At 38.2% G+C, this 26,496-nt stretch overlaps 1 protein-coding gene across 1 annotated transcript in view; it reads right to left on the minus strand.

Moving 5' to 3' along the window:
• DCDC1 (doublecortin domain containing 1) overlaps positions 1-26,496 on the minus strand; it is a 65,216-nt gene that overhangs the window by 3,540 nt on the left and 35,180 nt on the right. The window contains 3 exon segments of the mRNA XM_010831799.1: positions 21,537-21,699; positions 22,166-22,319; positions 23,521-23,790. Coding sequence (XP_010830101.1) covers positions 21,537-21,699; positions 22,166-22,319; positions 23,521-23,790 — 587 coding nt within the window.

Here is a 26,496-nt window from a genome sequence, read left to right on the forward strand (position 1 = left end):
TTTCTCTTCACTTTCTGACTTTAGAGCGGTATCTGCATATTTGAGGCTGTTGATATTTCTCCAGGCAACTTTGATTCCAGCTTGTGATTCATCCCAGTCCAGCATTTTGAATACTGTGCCCTGCATACAAGTTAAATAAGCAAAGTGACCAAATACAGCCTTGACATACTCCTTTCCCAAACTGGAACCAGTCTATTGTTCCACGTCTGGTTCTAACTGTTGTTTCTTGACCCACATACTAGTTTCTCAGGAAATAGGTAAGGTGGTCTGGTATTTCCATCTCTTTAAGAATTTTCCACAGTTTTTTGTGATCCACATAGTCAAAGGCTTTAGTATAGTCAGTGAAGCAAAAGTAGATGTTTTTCTGAAATTCTCTAGCATTTTCTGTGATCCAAGGAATGATGGTAATTTGATCTCTGGTTCCTCTGCCTTTTCTAAGTCCAGTTTTGACCTCTGGAGGTTCTCAATTCATGTATTGTTGAAGCCTAGCTTGAAGGATTTTGAGCATTACCTTGCAAGCATGTGAACTGAGAGCAACTGTACAGTAGTTTGAACTCACATTGCCCTTCTTTGGGATTGGGATGAAAACTGACCTTTTCAGTCCTGTGGCTACTGCTAAGTTTTCCAAATTTGCTGATGTATTGAGTGCAGCACTTCAATAGCATCATCTTTTAGGATTTGAAATAGCTCAGCTGGAATTCCATCACCTCCACTAGCTTTGTTCATAGTAATGTTTCCTAAGGCCCACTTGGCTTCACACTTCAAGATGCTGGCTCTAGGTGAGTGACAATCCATCATTGTTATTTAAGTCATTAAGATATATTTTTATACAGTCCTTCTTTGTATTCTTGCCACCTCTTCTTAATCTCTTTTGCTTCTGTTAGGTCCTTACCATTTCTGTCCTTTATCATGCCCATCCTCACATGAAATATTCCCTTGATATCTCCAATTTTCTTGAAGCGATATCTAGTCTTTCCCATTCTATTGTTTTCCTCTATTTCTTTGCATCATTCACTTAAGAAGGTCTTCTTATCTCTTCTTGTTATTCTCTTGCATTCATTTGGGTATATCTTTCCCTTTCTCCTTTGCCTTTTGCTTCTCTTCTTTTTTCAGCTATTTGTAAAGCCTTCTCAGATAACCACTTTGCCTTCTTGCATTTCATTTTTTGGGGGATGATTTTGGTCACCACCTCCTTTACCATGTTATGAACCTCTGTCCATAGTTCTTCAGGCACTCTGTTTACCAAATCTAATCCCTTGAATCTCAGCCATAAAAAATGAAATTGTGCCATTAGCAGAAATGTAGATGGACCTAGAGACTGTCACCCAAAGTTAAGTAAGTCAAAAAGAGAAAAACAAATGTAGTATATTAACACATATATGTGAAATATACAAAAATGGTACAGATGAACTTATTTGCAAAGCATAAATAGACACATAGATGTAGAGAACCTATGGATATAAAAGGGGGAAGGAGAAGTGGAATGGAGTAGGAAATTGGGATTGACATTTATACAATACTATGTATAAAATAAGTAACTGATGAGAACCGACTGTACAGCACAGGGAACCCTACTCAGTGCTCTGTGGTGATCTAAATGGGAAGGAGCATCAAAAAAGAGGGGATATGTGTACACGGATAGCTGATTCACTTTGCTGTAAGGCAGAAACTAACCCAACATTGTAAAGCGACTATACTCCAATAAAATCTTTTTAATTAAAGAAAAAGAAATGATAGTCAAAAATAAATAAATAAATAAATGAAAAAAGGATATATACTGTATAATTCCATTTATAAGAACTATCCAGAATAGGTAACTCCACAGAAACAGAATTGAAACAGATGTGTGCCAGGGGCTAGAAGAGGAGATAGTAGGGAGAAACAAATGGATAAGGGGAATATTTTGAATGACGGGAATGCTTTGGAATAGATAGTGTGGTTGCACAACACTGAAAATGTACTAAATGCCACTGATTGTTCACTTTAAATGATTAATTTTATGTTATGTGAATTTCATCAAACAAAGAAAGAAAGGAGAAGGAAAATGAGAAAGAGGGGAGGCAGAGGAGGAGGAAGGAGACTACTAATGGTGAGTATCTCTCTGAAAATAAAAAGCATCTCTCACTGGGAAAAAAATAAAATAAATTCCTGTACTTTGATAGGAGTGTACCCACAATGTGGAGACCCTCCAGATGTTTAAAGGGTATAAACCTTTAAACTAGGTTTGAATCTCAGCTCTGTTACTTAGGAGCCCCAGATGAGTTACACCTCCTTGCGTCTCTGATTTCTCATCTACAAAGTATGCAGTGGGCTCCACTCCACCACCTGATGAGGATTAATTATCTTACAAGGAAAAGTACTGAACACACTGAAATTACTCCATAAATGTTGGCTTCTCCTCCTGCATCCCTGAAATCCCATGCTTATTATGTAGCTCAATGGCATCCCACTCCAGTACTCTTGCCTGGAAAATTCCATGGACAGAGGAGCCTGGTGGGCTGCAGTCCATGGGGTCGTGAAGAGTCAGACATGACTGAGCGACTTCACCTTCACTTTTCACTTTCATGCATTGGAGAAGGAAATGGCAACCCACTCCAGTGTTCTTGCCTGGAAAATCCCAGGGATGGGGGAGCCCGGTGGGCTGCCGTCTCTGGGGTCGCACAGAATCGGACACAACTGAAGCGACTTAGCAGCAGCGGACTATACTGAGCCATCAGAGTCCAACCAGGAAAACAGAATCCACTCAGAGTACTTGAGAAGAGGGACAGACTGCAGGGAATTGGTTATGTAAGTGATGGAAAAGACCACAAAGCAACAAAAGGACAGTGATGCAACCAAGAGATCAGTAATAGCAAGAAACCATTCCCACCAAGGCCAGATGGAGGACGTGTGACAAGTACTGGATTTAGAGTCTTACCAACAAACCATTTTTCTCTTTGATTCTTTCGCCCAGGACAGGATTTGGATGAGGCAAGTGAAGGGCCAAAGATGCAAAATTTGGGGAAACATGCTCAGGGTGGGGCAAGCACACAACCATCGAAGTGAGGGCCCCCTTAAATCTTGTCCTGTATGTGCTGCATTAGTCTCTCCCAGACCCCAGCCCTGGTTTTGACTGTCTGCCCTATGTGCAGAACTCCTGAAATTCCATTCAAAATAATGCTATTAGCCAGAAACTGTTTTATATGACTTACGGGTTTTAACTCATCTAGTCCTCTCAATGCCAACACCTTTGACTGTGTGGATCACACTAAACTGTGGAAAATTCTGAAAGAGATGGGAATACCATACCACCTGACCTTCCTCTTGAGAAATCTGTATGCAGGTCAAGAAGCAACAGTTAGAACTGGAGATGGAACAACAGACAGGTTCCAAATCAGGAAAGGAGTACGTCAAGACTGTATATTGTCCCCTACTTATTTAATTTATATGGAGAGTACATCATGAGAAATGCTGGGCTGGAGGAAGCACAAGCTGGAATCAAGATTGCTGGGCGAAATATCAATAACCTCAGATATGCAGATGACACCACCCTTATGGCAGAAAGTGAAGAAGAACTAAAGAGCCTCTTGATGAAACTGAAAGAGGAGAGTGAAAAAGTTGGCTTAAAGCTCAACATTCAGAAAACTAAGATCATGGCATCCAGTCCCATCACTTCATGGCAAATAGATGGGGAAACAGTGGAAACAGTGGCTGACTTTATTTTTCTGGGCTCCAAAATCACTGCAGATGGTAACTGAAGCCATGAAATTAAAAGATGCTTACTCCTTGGAAGGAAAGTTATGACCAACCTAGACAGCATATTAAAAATCAGAGACATTATTTTGCCAACATGGTCCATCTAGTCCAGGCTATGGTTTTTCCAGTGGTCATGAGATTTGGACTATAAAGAAAGCTGAGTGCCGAAGAATTGATGCTTTTGAACTGTGGTGTTGGAGAAGACTCTTGAGAGTCCCTTGGACTGCAAGGAGATCCAACCAGTCCATCCTAAAGAAGATCAGTCCTGGGTGTTCATTGGAGGGACTGATGTTGAAGCTGAAACCCCCATACTTTGGCCACCTGATGCAAAGAGCTGACTCATTGGAAAAGACCCTGATGCTGGGAAAGACTGAGGGCAGGAGAAGTGGATGACAGAGGATGAGATGGTTGGATGGCATCACCGACTGAACGGATATGGGTTTGGGTGGACTCCGGAAGTTGGTGATGGACAGAGAGGCCTGGTGTGCTGCGGTTCATGGAGTCGCAAAGAATCAGACACGACTGAGTGACTGAACTGAACTGAGTCCTCTTAATGACTTTATGGAAGGACTGTAATACAATTATAATATCATTATCCTCATTTACAAGTGAATTGAGGTATTGAGAAATTAAATAACTTGCCTAATATCTTGCAGCTTACAGGTGGTTGTGCTAGAATATGAATTCAGTTATAGAAACTATACCCCAAATCATTACACAGTTCTGTCTCTATCTTGCATTTTCCACAATATCCTCAAGATCAAAATGTCTGAAAAAAAGTTTTACATCCTTTTGTACAAGTTGATGCACCCTCACATCTCTTATTTCTGTCACTGTTTCCACCGTTTCCACAGCTTTTCACTATCGCAGGGAGATATTGAACCCTTGTCTCTTATTTCTCTAAAGCAAATGCTTATTCATTCAATGACATGTATTGGGTGTTCACTTCTCAAGGCATCAAGTGGCAGCTGTGAGAAGGACAGAAGAGTTTGTACAGATCACAGACTCTTGGCAAGAGACAACAGTGGATGGCCTTTCTGAAGAGGGAACATCTGAGTCGAGAGGCCAGAATGATGAGAAGTTAGTGATGAAAGTCTCAGGGAAGGAGCATTTCAGACAGAGAGAAAATCAAGCACTAACTCTCTGAGGTGAGAATGAGCTGGGTGTGTTTGAGAAAGAACAGTAAAGAAATTTGGACAAGGAGAGAATGTGTATGGATAAAGCTAAAAGGTAGAAAGGGGCAGATGGTGGTCGGCCAGGATAAGGGGTTTGGCTTTTATTCTGGATGTGATGGGAAGCCACTGAAGGTCCTCAGCAGAGCCCCTTATGAAGAGCAGACTGGGACAGAGTGTAGGAAACATTGGTGGTTCCCCCGGATTCCTTTTAATCAGCCTAGTGCCCCCAAACTCCACTTGTGAGTCCTGGCCATCAACACCTCATAGCTGACCCTTCTCCCGGGACCTGTCATTGGCTGAAAGGAACCAGCCACCTGGCTAGGCAATGCCTGTGAGGTGATGAGCTCTTCCCTCCTACTCAGAGAACAGTGCACAGCCAGGAACTGGGGAGACACAACAGATAGTCCCCTTGCTTCTGGGAGGGGCAGCTGAGTGGTGTGCTTCCCACTCCCTACTGGGGCTGGACTTAGCAGCACACAGGGCTTGGCTGAGCTTCTGCCTCTTCTGTCTGCTACCTCCCTCACTCCTCCACAGGTCTCACCCAACAGTCCCTCACTGAGTCCCCTGTACAAAACTCCCCATCTCAGGCTCTGCTTCTAGGGCACCTGACCTCAGACTAAGTCAAAGACAGGAAACCTAACTTTCACCTGTCATTTCTTCTCAATAACTCTTAAACGCTTCCTTTCCAGTCCCACTTGCCCACTTCTCTCTCAGCCTCCTATCATCTGCAAGAGCTTCCTAACTGTATTTGATCCTCCTCCATTACATCTGACATTCTATACTCCAATTACAGCCAAATTTCCCTAATCATTAATTTTATCATTGCCCCCAAAAAACTTCTTGGAGTTAGCTTTTGAAGTTTTCTACCTGTCACCCAGTCTGTATGTCTGACTGTCAGTAGGTCAAGCAGTCAACACTTACTGTGTCCATCTTATGTGCCAGACCCTGCGCAAGGAATATGACATAGTCTCTTCTCTTGAAAGGAGACTAACAGAAGAGTTTACCAACAATGTGACACTATCCAAATTTACCACTTTTACCTATGCTGATCTGTTAATTATTCCTTGAGCACATCAAGTTCATCTTTAAGCCCATTGCCCTTCACTTATTGAGACTCAAGTCCTTCTCAACATCCAGTTTAAGATCCTCCTTTAGTGCTCCAGCTTGCAATGACCTGTAGTCTCCTGAATCCTTTGAGCGTTTGCAGCCTGTCCCTTATATTCATCCGTTCAACAATGTTTGAGAACCTTCCACATGCCAGTACTACCTGTTAGGTAAAGAGCGTAAACCATGTGGAATTATTATGTAAATATCTTAAAAGTATATATCCTACTTCTGCTTCCATGCTTAAACCTTTGGAAAGGTAGGTATCAAGCCTGTATTTCTTATTAGTTGCTCCAGGGTATACACAAGTTCACTGCGCACGGTATAGTTTGTTGTTTAGTCACTAAGTCGTGTCTGACTCTTTCGCGACCCCATGGACTGTAGACTGCCAGACTCCTCTGTCCATGGGATTTCCCAAGCAACAATACTAGAGTCGGTTGCCATTTCCTCTTTCAGGGGATCTTCCCAACCCAGGGATCAAACTGGCATCTCCTGCATTGCAGGCAGATTCTTTACTGCTGAGCCACCAGGGAAGCCCTTTTCATAACATACTAATTATGCAAAATAAACTTCATGGCCTTTTTGTGTGTACCTACCATCTTTATTCCCCACCTCTCCCCGTTACGGATTTAAATATGATTTTTATACCACCTTGATGTTCACTAATGACCACAATAGGATACAATTTTTTTATGAAAAGAAGAAAACCTGTTAAGGAGAACAGCTTGGCAAATGAAGGTCTAGAAGGAGTGGAATAGACTGGGATGAATTCAGAGTATATTTCAGGTAAATGCTTATGTTTTCCTCAAGGTTTCCCTTGGCTCATCTCTTCTAGGAAGCCTTTTCCAGCTTGGACACCTGCTCTCTGTGAAGGCATCTACCACTGAACTAACCCCACCACACTATCACTTCGCGCCTCCCTGGCTAAACACGCATTGCTTGCCTGAGGCGTGGAGTAGGCGCTCGATAAGTGCTGAATGAATGGATGGATAATCTTTATTATTCCTTTTATTTTATAATAAATTCCTTTTATTCCAATAAAAGGAATATATTCATGACTCTATTACCTAAAAACACTTAAGGATACTTTACTTAAAAAAATAGGCAGCCTAAAAAATTTAAAAGATAACATTTCTGAAGTTCCAAATAGGTTTTCTGAAAGAACTCTAGGTAGATCTAGGAAGACCACATAATAAAGAAAATATTCAGATAAATTTGAAATTATCCTTTACAATATAAATTATATACAGTTGTTTTTAAAGGTACTCCAACTTTTCAGATTCTTGTTGATAAACATAGAAATACTATTGGAAATACATAAAACATTTTATACAAATAAAGAATTTTTAAACCAACCTGTAAAACAGCCTAATAAAATAATACTAATCATGACTAAAACACATTAATAATATATTAGATAAGCAGCAAAGCATTAAAAGCAAGGGGTCTGAAGCCAAACTCGGGGATCCAAACCTTAACTTTGCCCCCTAGTAACTCTGAAACTTGGAGAAGGCAATGGCACCCCACTCCAGTACTCTTGCCTGGAAAATCCCATGGACAGAGGAGCCTGGGGGGCTGCCGTCTCTGGGGTCGCACAGAGTCGGACACGACTGAAGCGACTTAGCAGCAGCGGCAGCAGCAACTCTGTAAATGCAAAATAAGTCAATTTTATTTGTCTTAGTTTTCTTATCTGAAAAAATGACAATAATAATATTTCTCCTTACCCATTTTATGAATGAAAGACATTTATACAGGTAGAACACTTTTGTATAAATATGAAATACAGCAAACATTGCTGATATTATTATCCTCATGATTTTCACCAAGAACTTAGCCTATGGAAAGCAATGTGTTAAGTGCTTTATAAACACTAACTGGTTTTATCCTCTAAACTTTAGGAAGAGATAATATTATCATCTTCATTTCATAGATGAGGTAAACAAGATCTGAAGAAATTAAGCAACTGTATCCCGCATCTCCTGCATTGCAGGCAGATTCGGCTCAGATGGTAAAGAATCAGCCTGCAACGCAGGAGACCCTGATTCAATCGCTGGGTGGGGGAGATTCCCTGGAGAAGGGAATGGCTACCTGCTCCAGTATCCTTGCCTGGAGATTTCCATGGACAGAGGAGCTTGGCAGGCTATAGTTCATGGGGTCGCAGTCAGACACAACTGAGTGAGTAACACTGGCCTCTACTCACTAGATGCCATTGGGACCTTCTCCAATTGGGACAACCAAAAAACGTTTTCATACTTTGCTAAATGTTTGCCAGGACACAAAATTTTCTCTAGCTGAGAACCACTGCAGTAAAGGAGTCTGAGAGAATACTCCTCTGCAGAGGTGCAGGGAGCTGTGAATAAATGACTGGCACACACCATGCTCTTATTCCAACTTTTGATCATGACTTTCCCTCTCCATCTTCTTTCCTCCTCAACTCAGTGCCACCACCTTTAATCTGCTTTCTTCAGGCTTCACAGCCTCACCTTATTGAGAATGAGTACCCCTCATTTTATTGAACTGTTTCTACACGTGTGTCCCTTAAGACTCTGAACATTTCAATTGTAGGAACTGTTTTCTCATCTGTGCACCTCTGGTATGTGCACTTCCCAGGTGGTACACTGGTAAAGAGTCAGCCTGCCAACGCAGAAGACGCAGGTTTGATTCCTGGATCAGGAAGACCTATCTCCTGGAAAAGGAAATGGCAACCCACTCCAGTATTCTTGCCAGGAAAATCTGTGGACAGAGGACCCTGTCGGGTTATGGTCCATGGGGTCACAAAAGAGTTGGACATGACTAAGCAACTAAACAACAACCTCTCGTATCCAGTATGTTGTGAACAGTACACTTGCTGGAGGTTTAACAAAATAATAAAAGTTGATCATACATTTTCAATGTAAGCATTTGTTCCCTGCTGCAGAGACAGCACCTGAGATAGTGTTTACTCCTATAGTAAATGCTCTCTAAATATTTGCAGACTATTTGTCAAACATGTCAGATCAGAGTATAACTATTATTTCATTAGGTGGATATTAGGTAATATTTTCAGGTATATATTACCTTGACTTATATTTTCTCTGAATATTGGAAAAAGATTACATTTTTATACTCATAATTAATTAGTTTTTTCATTACCATATCCCTCCTTGAACTTACTCAGAAACCAGAATATGTATCATGGAGAACAGCTCAGAGAAAGAAGCAGCAGAACAGTCAGAAGCTTAGTGAATTACTTAGCTTGGTTCAGAACTGTAAAACCCATGAAACTTTAAAAATTATTGATTCTACCTACCCATTTCATTTACTCAATCACTCATTCAACATACATTCATTGAGTCTCCAACACATGTTCCGAGCTAGAGAGGCTGCACGGGGGGCACCTCACAGTTCTTTGGGAAAACAACACACACAACAGCACATGCCTAGTCAGAGATGCCCCAGGGTGTCAAGGGAGCCTGGAGCAGCAGCACCTGCCACAGCCTGTGGTCAGCAAGAAAGGCTTTCCAGGGGAAGGATGTGAGGTCAGACTTGAAGCACACTTGGAGTGGGCAAGAGAGGGAGAGCATACTCCAAGAAGAGAAAACACTGCAGGTGAAAATCCAGAGTCAGGCAACAATATGATGGACCGTTGGGAGGACATGGAAAACTGAGAGGCCAGAGCTGGAGCAAGGAAGGCAGGCCTAAGCTAATGCAGATCAGAGCTGCTGCACAAGGCAGGGAAACCACACTCCCCAGAGCAAGCCATTCTAATCTTCTGGATAGAAGGAACTACTGGAAAAATCTCCTTTACATGAAGGCAACACCCATTTCCCTACAAAACAAAGCTGTTGGGGTAAGGTCTGAATCATCACTTCTCAAAGTGTGGGGCATGGGCCTCCTGTCTGAGAGCCAACTGGAGGATTAGGGAACCCTCGCATTTAGCAACACAAGGGGTATCTTCTTAACATCACCACTCCAGGGACCTATGCCTTCATATGAAGAAAGGTGGTGAGGGCTGACAGCCATTTCAGTTCAGTTCAGTTCAGTTTAGTCATTCAGTTGTGTCCGACTCTTTGTGACCCCATGGTCTGCGGCACACCTGGCCTCCCTGTCCATCACCAACTCCCAGAGCCTACCCAAATGCATGTCCATTGAGTTGGTGATGTCATCCAACCATCTCATCCTCTGTCCTCCCCTTCTCCTACTGCCTTCAATCTTTCCCAGCATCAGGGTGTTTTCCAGTGAGTCAGTTCTTCGAATCAGGTGACCAAAGTATTGGAGTTTCAGCTTCAGCATCAGTCCTTCCAATGAATATTCAGGACTGATTTCATTTAGGGTGGACTGGTTGGATCTCCTTGCAGTCCAAGGGACCCTCAAGAGTCTTCTCCAACACCACAGTTCAAAAGCATCAATTCTTCGGTGCTCAACTTTCTCTATAGTCCAACTCTCACATCCGTACCTGACTACTGGAAAAACCATAGCCTTGACTAGACGGACCTTTGTTGGCAAAGTAATGTCTTTACCTGTCTACTGGAAAAACCATAGCCTTGACTAGACGGACCTTTGTTGGCAAAGTAATGTCTTTGCTTTTTAATATGCTGTCTAGGTTGGTCATAACTTTTCTTCCAAGGAGTAAGCATCTTTTAATTTCATGGCTGCAATCACCATCTGCAGTGATTTTGGAGCCCCCGCAAAATAAAGTGTCACTGTTTCCACTGTTTCCCCATCTATTTGCCACGAACTGATGGGACCAGATGCCATGATCTTAGTTTTCTGAATGTTGAGTTTTAAGCCAACTTTTTCACTCTCCTCTTTCACTTTCATCAAGAGGCCCTTTAGTTCTTCTTCACTTTCTGCCATAAGGGTGGTGTCATATGCATATCTGAGGTTATTGATATTTCTTGCAGGAATCTTGATTCTAGCTTGTGCTTCATCCAGTACAGCATTTCTCATGATGTACTCTGCATATAAGTTAAATAAGTAGGGTGGCAATATAAAGCCTTGACATACTCCTTTCCTGATTTGGAACCTGTCTGTTGTTCCATGTCCAGTTCTAACTGTCACTTCTTGACCTGCATACAGATTTCTCAGGAGGCAGGTCAGGTGGTCTGGTATTCCTATCTCTTTCAGAATTTTCCACAGTTTATTGTGATCCACACAGTTTTTCCGGAACTCTCTTGCTTTTTTGATGATCCAGCGGATGTTGGCTATTTGATCTCTGGTTCCTCTGCCTTTTCTAAATCCAGCTTGAACGTCTGGAAGCTCATCGTTTATGTACTGTTGAATTCTGGCTTGGCGAATTTTGAGCATTACTTTGCTAGCGTGTGGGATGAGTGCAATTGTGTGGTAGTTTGAACATTCTTTGGCATTGCCTTTCTTTGGGATTGGAATGAAAACTGACCTTTTCCAGTCCTGCAGCCACTGCTGAGTTTTCCAAATTTGCTGGCGTACTGAGTGCAGCACTTTCACAGCATCATCTTTTAGGATTTGATATAGCTCAACTGAGATTCCATCACCTCCACTAGCTTGTTTGTAGAGATGCTTCCTAAGGCCCACTTGACTTCACATTCCAGGATGTCTGGTTTTAGGTGAGTGATCACACCATCATGGTTATCTTGATCATGATCTTTTTTGTATAGTTCTTCTGTGTATTCTTGCCACCTCTTCTTAATATCTTCTGCTTCTGTTAGGTCCATACCATTTCTGTCCTTTATTGTGCCCATCTTTGCATGAAATTTCCCTTGGTATCTCTAATTTTCTTGAAGAGATCTCTAGTCTTTCCCATTCCATTGTTTTCCTCTGTTTCTTTGCATTGATCACTGAGGAAGGCTTTCTTATCTCCCCTTGCTATTCTTTGGAACTCTGCATTCAAATGGGTATATCTTTCCTTTTCTCCTTTGCCTTTCGCTTCTCTTTTTTTCTCAGCTATTTGTAAGGCCTGCTCACACAACTATTTTGCCTTTTGGTCTTGATCACTGCTTCCTGTACAATGTCATGAACCTCCATCCACAGTACTTCAGGCACTCTATCAGATCTAATACCTTGTATCTATTTGTCACTTCCACTGTATAAAGGGATTTGATTTAGGTCATACCTGAATGGTCTGGTAGTTTTCCCTATTTTCTTCAATTTAAGATAGCCAGGGTAAACATTATTACTTCCAAAGGCAAGAAGGAAAACAGAATCTGATCCCATGCCAGTATGGAGTACCCAAGGATGCTCAATACAGACCTGAATAGGTTTTGGCCCTGGTGAGGAAGAGGATTAACTGAGGCTAGCAGTGGGTGGAATGAGGAAGAATCAAGTGGTGAGGGGGCTCTCAGGCATGGGGGGCAGGAAGCTAGCCTGAGTATTAAAACAAGAAAGGTGCTGCCATCTAAACCCACCTTGAACGTCTCAGGAAACATACTAGCTATGCAGAGCCAACAACTGCTTCCTACGCTTCTGTCTTTTGTCTCATCTCACAACCTCGACATCCCTCCCAGGGCTGAGGCTATCTGGTACCTGTTAGAACTGGAAATCAGCCTCCCCACCCCCACCCAGCTCTGGGTCCTTCAACTCTGCTCAACAGGAAGCAGTGGCCCTAAACCTTCCCAAAGGTCACATCATCTCCTCTTTCTTGCTTTCAATAATAGTTAATAACCACCTATTGTATGCAAGGTTACTATGAGAAATATAAAGGGAAATGTTAAATGAAGAAGAGAGCCTCTCCTCTGCCTTCTCCAACCATCAAAAGAGAAAAAAAAAGACTGAGGGGAGGGAATGGGTAAGAAAGGGCATTCCTTACAGGGTGTGGGAAGACTGAAAATCTCAGATCTATAAGTTCCTGGAAGAATCATTTATCCCAGCATTCCACTTCGGACCATTGTCTGGTCTCAGAAAACCATTAGCATCACCATTAGCCTTTCTGCCATGGAATTATTTTTGGGCTGGCTTACTCTAGCTCCTTGCCAAACAGGAACATTCACAAATCTACACAAGAATTTGGGATAGGGGATTTTTAATATACTCCTTCTAAATGTCCACTCACTGATGGCCCAAAAGGATGCTCTACTGCTACTGCTGCTGCTAAGTCACTTCAGTCGTGTCCAACTCGATGCAACCCCAGAGACGGCAGCCCACCAGGCTCCCCCGTCCCTGGGATTCTCCAGGCAAGAACACTGGAGTGGCTTGCCATTTCCTTCTCCAATGCATGACAGTGAAAGTGAAAGTGAAGACGCTCAGTCGTGTCCAACTCCTAGAGACCCCATGGACTGCAGCCTACCAGGCTCCTCCATCCACGGGATTTGTCAGGCAAGAGTACTGGAGTAGGGTGCCATTGCCTTCTCCTCTTTACCTCCCCTCCCACCATGGAATATGCATGGTTCACCATAGTACCTATTTGGTTTCATTCAACCACTGAGCAACGTTTGTTGAGCATCTATTAAGTGCCAGGCCCTGTGCCCGCCTCAAAAAGATGGTGAACAAGGCAGCCATGTTTTATGTCCTAAGGAAGCCTGGTTTAGAGAGGACAACTGTCATTACAAGTCTGATGACTACAAAAGAGCACACTGAGGATAATGACTAGTGACAGCCTCCCCAGAAAATAGGACCAAATACAATGCCTGTCCATCCAGGAGTCTCAAAAGCAGGAGACTTGGAAGTCCCCTTTGAAGGGTTCTTCAATCTTCCCCTTATTGACAGTACTCTCAGCAAATTCCCTGTCCCCACACATGCAATTGTCAAAGAAGGGGTCCTATTCTCACTATCATCTCATCTCCTCCTAATTTTGGTAGCTACACCTAATTTTGGTGGCTACACCTAAATTTGGTAGCTACACCTTTGGGTTCCAAAGCCTCATGACCCTCTGGGTAAGGACTGGAGTGGGGCCTGCACTCCACTGAAGTTCTAGTGGAGGTTGGGCAAAACCTTGGGAAAAACTTCCCCAAAGGGCTATATATCCCAGCCAAGTCCCTTGACTGTTTATGTTCATATACTTACTCTCTGGCAGCACTCAGAACATTATGCCCCAATAATTTATTTTGAAGAACTCACATTCTATTTTATTTTCACGTTTTGTTTATAACCAAATCATGATAAAGATAAAGCATGTTCTAGCATTAGAAGGTCTATTTACAACATCACCACATTTTCTCAGCCTACTTCAAAAAAGCCAATGCCTGTCATGAAATTAAATAAATCTGGGTGTTCCCCAAGTTGTAATTTTCCATTTTGCATGTGCCAGGCAAAGAGAATACTGCCTTCTTCTGTCACCAGAATAAAAGCAGCAAACTTGCAATGTCAAATCCAAAAGCTTATTAAAAATCTTTTAGAAAAAATTAATTCTCTTGTAGCTGGGCAATAAACTTGAAAATATATTAATGCTCTGGCTGTCTTGAAAGTATAGATAATGACCTTAAATATGAAGAAGCACATCATTTCATGGGTGCAAGATGATGAGTTTATAAAATATAAATGCTCTGACAGTAAAAAAACACACTGCTATATTCAATTATATCATCTGCTCAAAATACAATTGCTTCTATGTTTGGTAAATAGATTAAATCCAGGTCACATTCCTGTGTTCAACTGGGTTTCTAGTCACTCCCTTTTCTCTAAATACTTGAGTTCTTTGTTTCTGCATGTTCTTAAGTGTCATCATTTATTGCTATAGGCGTGATGGCTATACTTAACTAATAATGACAGTGGTTGTCATTAGATTTTAACTCAGTAACACGAGTCTGACATATCATTTGAAGTATGTCTTCAATTTAAATTTGATTAAAATTACAAACATCCCATCTATTGTGCCAATCAAAATGTTGTCACCCTTTCCCTGAACTTTTCTATGAACTTTCTTGAAATAAGTTGTGGCAGCTTAAAGTTAAGGCTAGCCTTGGGTCATAAACATATTTTAAAACACGACTTTCAGAATAGAGCAGAGCAAGGCCACTTGGGGCTCCTTTCATAAAAGGACTTGATTTTGACTTACACCTCAGAAAAATTCTCAAGGCAAATAGCAGAATATAGTGAGAGTTCAAAGACTCTAACTCAGATTTCTATATCATGCTGTAACACAAGTGCTTGCTTGTGATTGTAACTTGGTTGTAAATATTTTAAGATCCTGGACCTAGCAAGCACCTGTAGTAGTAAAATCAGGTACTTGTGCCGGTCTATATGATAAGCTAGTGGAAATGAGTTGAACAAGAGATGGAGCAAAAGAGGGAAAACAGACAAAGAGCAGATGGAAAACAATGTTTTAGACACCTATTATGTACAGCAGACTTTTACACACATTTTGTATTTACTCCTCATAATTACCCTGTGAGATGTTTATTATTGACTCAGTTTATATACAATAGATGAGGAAACTGGGGGTTAGAGAGGTTAAGCCACTTGCCCAGGTTCACAAAGTAGTTTGCTTCCCTGGTAGTGATGGTAAAACAGAGCCAAATGATTGCGCTGTTGCTATTTCCCTACACCCAGGCAACTATTCTGGGGAGGTAAGAGTGGACACGAGGTTCTAATAACTAGCCTTGGGATCTTAACAGCACTTGGAGTCCTAGTAATACTTATGAAATGCTATTTTCAGTGTTCTATTTAGATGAGGGATTTATAGACATTTAATTTCCAAATAACTTTTCTTTCTAGAAAAATAAGACAATATCCAATACTCCTTTAAGATATTTTTACCTCAATATACAAGTAAGGACACTGAAGTGCAGATCAGTCTGACCAAGGTCATATAAGAGGGACTAGAATCTTGCAAGATCATCTGATTTCAAGTCTAGTGCTCTTCCCACTAAATGATAATGCATTTCTTATGTCTCTCCTAACAGATGTCTCAAAGCTTCAAAAACAAATGCTTTGGAAGGCAAAATCCTGAAAGAGTACCTACAGGATATACAAATGAATTCTCAGGTAAAGTAGCAAGCAGGGTAGATAGACAACCGCCTAGAAGATTTGATTTCAAGGTTACTGGAAATGCTTGGCTCAGTTTTTAAACTCCCTCCTTTTGTTTCCATGACATTATTTGTTTTTATGATACCACCCTTCTTATTTTCTTTATAACACTTCACACCATCACTAAATAACTTACTTAGTTCTGTATATGTTTATGTCTGTTGCTTCTTCTACCTTATTAGAACCTAAGCTCCATGAGACCTGTCTTGTTCACACCATATCCTGACATATTGTAGGGACTCAATAAATACTTCTTGAGGAAATGATTGAATGAATGAATGGTCTCTCTTTAACTACTCCTCTGCCTCCTTAAACAGAACCATAATTTTTTAAATTACTTCTCACACACTGTCTGAACTCCCATCAGACAGGTATTCTCTCTGTTCACTTTTACCCGTGCAGCAAACAGCTCCAGGTGATAAAGACAGTATTTATAACTCTTCTGAGTTAATATCCTCATGAGAATGAAAGTGTATCAAATTTATTTGCAGACAAAAAAGGCTGTACTCAAAACCCTTAATGTCAGATGTGATTCCATAGTAGAAATTTTAGAATTAAAAAAATGTTAATACATTGTATATATCAAATATGATGTAATATGCCCAGCAAGGTCTACAGTAGCAGCCCATAATCAAACATATTAATTATTTTTCATCAAAACAGTTGATTATTTATGCCAAATAAGGTTGTGCTATCAAATGAGTTATGAAAAAATTGTTTGGTCATCTGCAATTCTGTATTTTAGAATGGCATATAAGAGACTGGATTTGTAGCATTAACTCAGGGGTTGTACAGAGAAAGCATAATATACTTAAAGCACATGGTGAGTGTATGGCTTGCAGGAAGTATTCAAATTATCAGGACAGTTACAGGTTCTCAGGCATCTTCATTAAACAAGTATAACTTCTGTGTGAATATATGCAATATATACAATTCAACAACTCATGATATGTCAATAATTCAGGTGTTTCTCAATGATTTGAGATTTTGACAGTGTGAGATGCTACCGTATGCTTGCTCTAAATTTTTCTATTGGCTAAGAATTTTTTTTGCGGGGTGGGGAGGTGCATCTCTTGCAATGATCTTCAGACCCACATCTAATTACCTAGTAAGGGCACTGTACACATTTAATTATAGGTTTAAAATATTTGGAATAGGGAAAAAACATAACATACCTGCCTATAGTTTTATCCTCCCTTGCAGAAACAGATAAAAGAATAATGTGCTATCTCAGAAGAAAGTTCTTTTTCTCTACATACTATCATGTTCCTGCTTTTGGTATATGCAGCCAAGTGAGAGAGAAGATGGACTAACAATCTTGCTTAATGTACATACTATTCAAAGTGATAATAGAGAATTTGGGAACACCCACCCTAAGTCCTGCTGCAGCTGCCCAAGTTAAGTAGTGGTCACCCTGTGGGTGAGCATCACAGAGCCCAATATTAGCTTTAGCAGGACTAATGCAGCCACTGGTGTAGACTGTAGCACTGTCTTGAGATCCAGCAGCAAGAAAAGCAAGGTATGATGTGGGTAGTAAGTCACTTCTTGAAACTTGTGCTTTTAACACAACCATTTAAAAAGCAACAAACTCAGGAGACATATAATGGAACAGAATATAATGCATGAATCCAGGTTCATTAAATTAATGCATTTTTTGAGAAACAAAATATGACAGAACATTTCATTATTGATGCACATATGAGAAAAAGTGTTATGCTGCTATTTAGAATGTGTCTTGTATGTCGTGGAATTGAAATATTTCCAAATCATCAATAATTAAAATGATGAGAATCCATCATTTCACTGACATTTATTTCTACATGAAAAGATGGCCTATTTTAAATGTGCTCACACATATTCTTGTCAATCACAAGCTGTCACAGCAAATTATCTCATTTTGTAGATCACATGGCAGTTAGCAGAAATCTCTAGGTTTAAATTTAGATCTTAGGTGTAGTATCAAGAATACTCTTCATGGATTTTTTTCTGTGACTATATCTTCACAATACAGCATATAAAAGATGTAAAATTCTATTCATAATACTCAGTTTCATTTCTGGTTAACAAAACTCAGGACTGAAATGAATCACTGTAAATGAAAACTCTGAAAGCCAAAGAATAAAATAGTATATATAGAAAAGAATGGAAATACAGAAGTAAAAAAAAATTTTAACAACCTCAAAACTCTATACAGTGAAACTTGGACCTAATGACTTAGGTCCAAACTGTTTTTCCCCTCGTCTTCTTTAAGACCTTTAAGCAACTGTGGGGCATGAATCATTTTATATGCTAGGTTTGCATTGCCTACAGCTCCTAGCAGTTCTAAAGGAGCTGAACTCTTTAAATTCCATGAATCTGATGCAAGAATTTTCATTGTGCTATCATGAAGCAGAACATTCAGGAAACTGTGAATAAAACCTAAAATGTATGTTCATGAAACTGAAAACTTTAAAAATGTCCTTTGAAACAATTCATTAACTGTATCTTCATACTTTTAGAGGAATCATTAATAAATTTCAGAATCTTCAAATAGCAGATTACAAGACCTAATAAGACAGTTGATCTTCATCAATAATCTTCATAAAAATTCTTTCTGCTTTTCCCCCCACACAATCAATCTTTCTGTTTATGCATTCAACTTCAAATGTAAGAATTATTCTAATATTGCATTTCAACAGGGAATGTTTCATGTCAGTCTTGACCCTGGCTTGACCTCTGTATGAAAGCTTTGTGTTTGGAGGTATGTGATGAATAGCTCTCTGGCTTTCTATTAAATCCAGTGCCACTGGTTGTCAACAGTGATGCTCAAAAGGGGTGGTAAAGTATTTAAAAAATCAGAGATGTTCTGCAGGTCTCTTTCTACCTTAGTAAATCTGGAAATAGTTCTAAGGCAATTTTCACTATCTATACTACTTTCCCAAAGAATAAGAATACAATGAAGTATGGAAATACAATTGCCAAAATATACATAGGTTTATTTGGCTTTCCTGTGCCAGAAATAGAGTAAATTTTCATTTGAAGGACCAATGGATTTGGTTTAATTTTTTTTTCTTTAAAATTAGAGATGAAGGAATAATGACAACAAAGAAATCAGATTATAAGTCCCCTTTTTTATTATCTGATCTGGCCTAGGACTGGCACATAGTAGACTTTGAATCGATGTTTGCTGAATGAATGAAAAACAGTATATTAAAATAATGACCATTTACTGACTCTAATGCTTGTTTGTTCATTGTACATAAAACATTCATGCTCATCTGCAAAGATGCAACAGTAACACCAAATTCTGCCAGGTGTTTCCCCTTATTTACCTTTAGAAAGTAGAATTTTCCAACTTCTGAGAATGCCTCCTTACTCTAAATTTATCTACCACTTTCAGAGCTATTCATACATGTTTTATTTTTATGGTAAACTCATGACAAGTTGGCATATTATTGATAATCTATAACATTCATGCAAGAGAGCTCATTTTAACCTGATTTGAAAAAGTACACGTGAATATGTAGGTGAGAATATGTAGGTGATATATATATATATATATATATATGTGTGTGTGTGTGTGTGAAATTTCCCCCACCCCTCTCAAGTTATATACACATATATGATAAATTACATACATATATAATAAATTATTTGTGTTTATGTTCTTGTTCTGAAAGAAACCAATATCAGGCTTTAGGCTTATAGGCTTATCTGTGAGCTTAACTTACATGGATGGCTTTTTTCCCATTATACTTAAGTCTTTTTAATGGACATGTGATATGCTAGTCTGTGTCCAAGCTCACCTACAATTTCTTTTCTCAAAAGACAAGGCACATCTGCCACCTGCTCTACTCCGTGTCCCAGCAACAACTGTCGAGCAGCATAAAGATTGATTATCAGTCAAAAACCATTGCACAACACCAGATTTTGGTAGGTTAAGCTTGCTGATCCAGCAAGAGATGGTGTGAAATTTTCAGGAGTGTGTGCCAACATTTTGGTGCTAAAAGAACAGCAGTGCATGTCACAGTGAAACACAGCCAAAGATGTGCAGACAAAGCAGAGAAGTTTTTTTGTTCTAGACTTGGCTTGAAAAGGATAAAAGAGAAAACAAAAAGGAGGAGGAAATCAGTTTGTACATTTAAAAATCATCCACCAGGCTTTGTCATGTGTATAACATGTCATTTTAGGCATTCATGTCCAGATCTTTTAAGAAGCTTAGCTATAAATAATTTTTATATATCTCTTCTAAAATACCAGAATCATAAGAAAGGCAAGTATTTCTTATTAATAAAAATAACCAAGAATCTTAAGGAAGTATTCATTACATATATATCCGAATATAAAAATCACAGAAACATTTACCCACAAAGATTCATGCTTCTATACAAAGATGATTCATGAATACAAAATAAAGGCAGCCATATTTTAAAGTAGAAACAAAATTTGAAAAATATCTGGGTCTACACTACTGCATAGCTTATTTTTACTGAGTATTGTAGCAACAAGTTTCTTTATAAGGACCAAATTACCTTGAACTTTTTATTGAATTCAAGAAATTATTTCTTGATGATCAAGTATTCTTAAAGAGATAGAAATTCTAGTATCATTTTATATAATAACATTAATAGAGGAAGAATTTTCATCACTTCCTCTGTAATGAACTCCAGAATTACTTTTCTTCTATTTATGCAATGACTGCCTAGACTTGCCTTTGGTTCACTGGCTTTATAGCAATTGCAGAAAAAAAATACTTCTAATAAGGTAGAAAAAGCAGAGGGGAATACAGCAGTTAGATACACTGAATTTGTATGGCAAAGTTCTTATGTCATTTAAATGTGATTAGCATACATAGCACTTGATAACAGGCCCTGGGTATGACATACTTGGATAGTGGCATTTTTATTTCTCTCTTAAAACATATTCTTTCTCACTAAAGAAAGAATTTTTTTTTTTAGAAAATCTCCACATTTCTAAAATGTTAGAAACAATGGACTTTCTTTTTCTACAAAGAGACCTTTGCTACAAAAGTATGTCTATACATATCACATTATAAATATATAATTTATATTATTATAAAACATGTATGTGTTACATATATACATAAAGTATATAAAACACGCTATGGCATTATAAGAATTTTGTTAGGAAAATCATACATATATAAGAATTATGTTCATTACTGGTCACATTTTCAAAATTATGTTTATACCATCTGAAAAAAGATCAAGAGTATAAATGAATAAATGATACTTGAAACTTTGAGCTATTTTCTGAGAGAATAAGTCTAACGAATTATGTCTGTTGAGTGTCACAGAAACTAAACAGTAAATTCAATAATCTCTGATTTAATTTATTATATTTTCACCATTTAACCTCCTGCAGGCTCCCTAATGTCTATTCAGATCTATATTAAATTAAGCACCAATGCTAATGAAGGGCAATAAACGTGGCTGTCAGTGGATTTTTCTTTCATTAAGCACATTATCCTCTTACTGAGCTGTAAATGCGTAAACATTAGTTTTGTTAAACCATGCAAAAAAGACAGGATGAAAATCATTTTTTAATTGCGCCCCTTATGCAATTTACTGTGTGTAGAAATACAAGTTTTTTTTTCATTTTTACCTTTAATTTTTTTGAATGGATCTAAAAAGGACTCTCCCGTTGAAACATAAACGTCTGCTTCACGGGGTATGTCTTCAGGTTCGAGGGCTTCAGTGCCGTCTGCCAAGAACACTCGTCGTGCAGCCGTGTTCAGATTCAGCTTTTCTGTGCACTCCTCCAGCAACTAATAGAAAACAAGAGGTAAGGGAAAGCCACTGAGGACAAGGAAAGTAACACATTTCCACTAAGCAAAAAGGTGCAGTGATCAAAACAGAAACTCACTGAGCCACTTGCCAAGTAACTCAGAAACTCCACCAATATGGTTATTTTGTAGCAGTTGAAAATATACAAATAGGTTAATCGCAACACTGAGAATAGTTGATTCTCAAATTCTAGTCCTTGAATGTTCCATCATTCTAATAAGGTTATAAGATATAGTCATTGTACTTGTTTAATTAGATATACTACTTATATATTGATAAAAAATGAATGGAATGCCTGTGAAATCTATGTATATACATATAAGCTACCTAGAGATTCAGATAGCTACAAAGAAAATTTTAAACAATAAATGCCATCTTTCTCACTTTCTGTATATAAAAAGAATAAGGGAAGAGATAAAGCACTGAAAACTTTTAGATATTAGTTACCAAGGTAATGGTTGGTACAGTAACTTTGGCAAAGACAGTTCTAGATCCATTTTTATAAGCTGTTACTCTAATCAGTCTGGGTTGAAGTTTGTGTCTTTGAGACAATCTGTGCCAGTTCTGGTCCCACTTAAATTTTGAAGAGAACTCTGCAACTCTAAAGGAAAAAAACACACAACAATTGGTGCATGTTAATTAGTAAAAAATTTTTATGTAAATATTATCCTGGATATTTTCAACACATATAAGCACTAATGACTGTTCCTAAGTATTCCTCAAAAAAAATTTTTTAATAGAATAAGATTGTCTATATATACTTAAATATTTTTAAAAATTTAATACATGATAAATTTGCCAAAACTGTTCATATAAAACAGGTATCTCAGAATAAATCATTTTATTTATAAAACATCACAACATTCACTTTAAAAAATTATATATCCCATATTCTAATAGAAAGCAGAAAATAGCAATATGGTCTTAACATCATGAAATAGAAAACAGCTAAGAATTTCCCTTAACTTTTCATGTTTATTAAAGTTATTTGATTTCTTTTTAAAAGATTTGAAATTCAAATACATCATACCAAAGTTTTTATTCTGAAGTTACTTTCATTGCTTTCATTTCAAATTGCTTGGGGGCAGTAAGAGAAGGTTTCTAAGTTTGCTTTCAGTCAAAACTAGTTTCAATCCTTATTTTTTTCTCAGCAAAAGTACATGGTAAATGACTAACATGTTCTACTTTTACCTGAGTTCTCTAACTTTTCCTGTTAATTCTTAATGCCACATTTGCATAGTAAACATTTTAAAGTAAAAACGTGAGGCAAATTAAAAGCACAGTATATCCACCTATTTGAATATATGAAAATAATGTGAATATGAATATCTTAGTTTGATTTTTATTTTTATCAACATTTTCTTCTATCCATAAACTCGTAGGTTAACAGATTATAAGAATCTTAATGTGAAAATGTATACACAAAATGCTGTTATAACAAGTTCATTTCAATTTGATTTTATTTCAAATACTGTTTAAATATCAAAAGTATGCATTTCTATTTTTAAGCAAATATCTGGTAAGCCAAGATATTCATGGTCTTAGCCTGATTCAGCTTCAACTATTCCTTTCAGAGTTAATATTATCCAGGCTCACGTATATCTCACTTTTTTCCACAAATATAATTAGCAACATTCTACTCAGGTGCTTTCAAAGAAAAAAGGAAACAAAAGCAGAAACAAAACCCCTAGAGATGTGTTACATTTTAATGTTTGAAATAGTCAACTGAATCATTATAAATTCTGCTCAAAGGAAAAGGTTTCAACAGTCAGGTAAAAAGAACAGAGAACCACTTTGATTACCTCAGTTGACCCACTGGAGCACTGACAGGTCTGTTTCTCTTGGATGCTGATATAAAACAAGAATTGTTTTTACTGTTTGATTTGTAGCTATCTGGGTCTGATATTTCATCATGGCTATGATCTGATGCTGTTTGATGTGTGGAGCAATCTTGAAGTCCTGACCCTTCTGATACTGCCGCTGAATGCAAAAGTCTGTTGGGGCCAAACTGAGGCTGCAAATACTCTTCAGTAGTTTTAATAACTGCTTTTGCCTGGGATGACATAAACTCCCTGAAAGAAACAATGCGAGAAAGAATACAGTGAACTGATGTGTAACCACTTGTTAACAACTAACACATAATAACTAGTTGTGTGCTATGTGCCAGACAAAACACTACACGCTTAGCCAGTATTTTGCTTAACCTTTACTATATCCCTGGGAACTGAGTGACATTTTTATCCCACTTTACAGATTAAAAAAGTTGTGTCTCAGAGAGGCTAATTAACTTGGCCATGCTCACATAATCTGTAGTTGTAGCTCACATAATCTAGGAAAGAACTTGAACTTGAGATGTCCTAAAATAAAATACACATTCATAAACATTAAACTTATTTAAACTAAAGAAAAAAAAGTATGTAATGCTTGAATCAGTGTTGAGTAACATTTTAAAACTCTTACATTCATTCATTAAACACTAGTACTCTGCTAAATATTAAGAAATTATAAAAATTAAAGAGATGTGGCTCCTACTCTCAAGAGAACTTGCAAACTATCCCTTAATAAAGAGAGAATATATGTTAAATAAACTGCTTAGAACTCTAGGTGTATATTAACTTTAAGTGCAGAAAGAATTCCTTGAAGGCAAACTTTTGTGGGTTGGTGGCTTGTACTCTCAAAAGAACTTGCAAACTATCCCCTAATAAAGAGAGAATATATGTTAAATAAACTGCTTAGAACTCTGGGTGTATATTAACTTTAAGTGCAGAAAGAATTCCTTGAAGGCAAACTTTTGTGGATTGGAGTAAAGTTGCAGTAAAGCACCATCTGGGAAGCCCCTCTTATTGCCTAACCTATCTCTATCCTCCTCCTCATTCCTCATGACTTCTGCTAATATCCTCTACATGTCTCATTCCTATACCACACAACTTTCTGCAGACTGTATGATACATTCAATTCCCTCAAAAGTTTAATTTCATCACTACCCCTGTTGGGTAGAACTCTCAAGCTGGGCAACTTCATAAGCTACTGGAAAACCTGTGGATGAGAAAGGACTCATCAGTGCCCCTGGAACAAGGACAGCAGGATAATAAGGTACACAGGAGATTAGAGTAAGATGGGTATCAGGTGCCTCCCAAAAGTGGAAAACATAACTGGCAGGGACTTACATGGCCTGTACTGAGTGAGAGGAGCAAGGACACTATCAAGTTGATTGATTGAAAAAGTACTCACTAAAATGTATCACACAATTTAAATTACTAGAGTAATGAGAGGCTAGAGTCCATGGGACCGCAAAGAGTTGGATACAACTGAGTGGCCGAGCACATATTATCCTCCAGACAATGCAAGAACCTTAGAACGTATCACATCCATTTACTGCTGCTTCTTCAAGCTGGTCATCAATAATTTTTAATTCCATTTTTCATGGATAGGTGCATCTATCTTTCACGGCTCCTGGTTTATGTAGGGAACTTAACTTCAAAATTCTGCCTGCATGAGTTTGAGGCTTTGCATCCTGTGCTATGATTCTTATGAATTATTACATAATTTTTTATTATAATTTCTATGAAGATCTACATCTTGTTATTTCTCTTAAGATACAAGTTTTGATAAGATCTATACTTGTTAGCTATCTTTTATAAAATTTGATAAATTGTATCACAGTTTTCTTGGACATTTTTTCCCAACTAGAAAATTCCCACTAGGAATTCCATGCGGATTTTTAAACTAGTTGTTTTATGAAATGAAAAAATAACCTTTAACCAAAAAAAAAGAAAAAATAACATTTATCAAAAAAAAAAACCACAAAACCTCATTTTTGTCTTAATTTACTGTAGAGGCTTCCTACCACATTCTAGAACATAGGCTCATTTTATAACCAGATCTTCTTTTTGAACTTTCTATGTCAGGATTATTATCTTGTCCTAAGTCAATGATATGTCTCTACTGTGAATCTTTCATTATATCTGTAGGTAATTCATATATACACATATTTCAAGAAGCTTTTTCTTCAATAAGACTTCTATGCCACCTCCCTGAATAAAAAGGTACTTTCTTCCTATACATGTGCCCTGGTAGGTTTGATAGCTGGGATCACTAAATCTCATTTATCCTTTCCTATCATCTAAAATGCTAGACTTCAATTTCTGTCAAGTATTCCAATTCATCATTGTATTATTTACTCTTTCATCAGTGGTAAAAATAATTTTTACCTCTGATACAGAGCATTTTTTCCAGCCTGAATTCTAAAATCTACTATATTAGATTGACACAAGAATATCAATCATACTACTTAAGAATACACCTTCTTAAGAACTACTTCTGTATCTATCTTTATACCTATCTGTCTATATTAGTTTTCTACTCCTATGCAACAAATGGCTTAAAACAACACCTATTTATCATAGCACAGCTTGGTTCCATGCGTCAGAAGTCTGGGCAAAGCTTAGCAGGAACCTGTGCTCAGGATCTCATAGGCTGAAATGAAGGTGTCAGCTGGGGCTGCAGTCTTATCTGATGCTCAGGATCTTCTTCCAAACTCATTCAGGTTTTGCCAGAATTCAGTTCCTTACAGTTAAAAAAACTCATAGTTACTGTCATCTTCTTTGAAGCCAGAGGAATTCATCTTTCTTTTCTGTCTCTGATCTCTCAACTCTCATTTAAGAGTAGATCTAATTAAGTTAGGCCCATCCAGGATAATCTCCCATTTGATTAACTCAAAGACAACTGATTATATACCCTAACTACATCTGAAAAAATCTTTGCCATATAATGTAACA

Source organism: Bison bison, unplaced genomic scaffold, assembly GCF_000754665.1.
Source record: "Bison bison bison isolate TAMUID 2011002044 unplaced genomic scaffold, Bison_UMD1.0 scf7180017864531, whole genome shotgun sequence".
Lineage (NCBI taxonomy): Eukaryota > Metazoa > Chordata > Mammalia > Artiodactyla > Bovidae > Bison > Bison bison.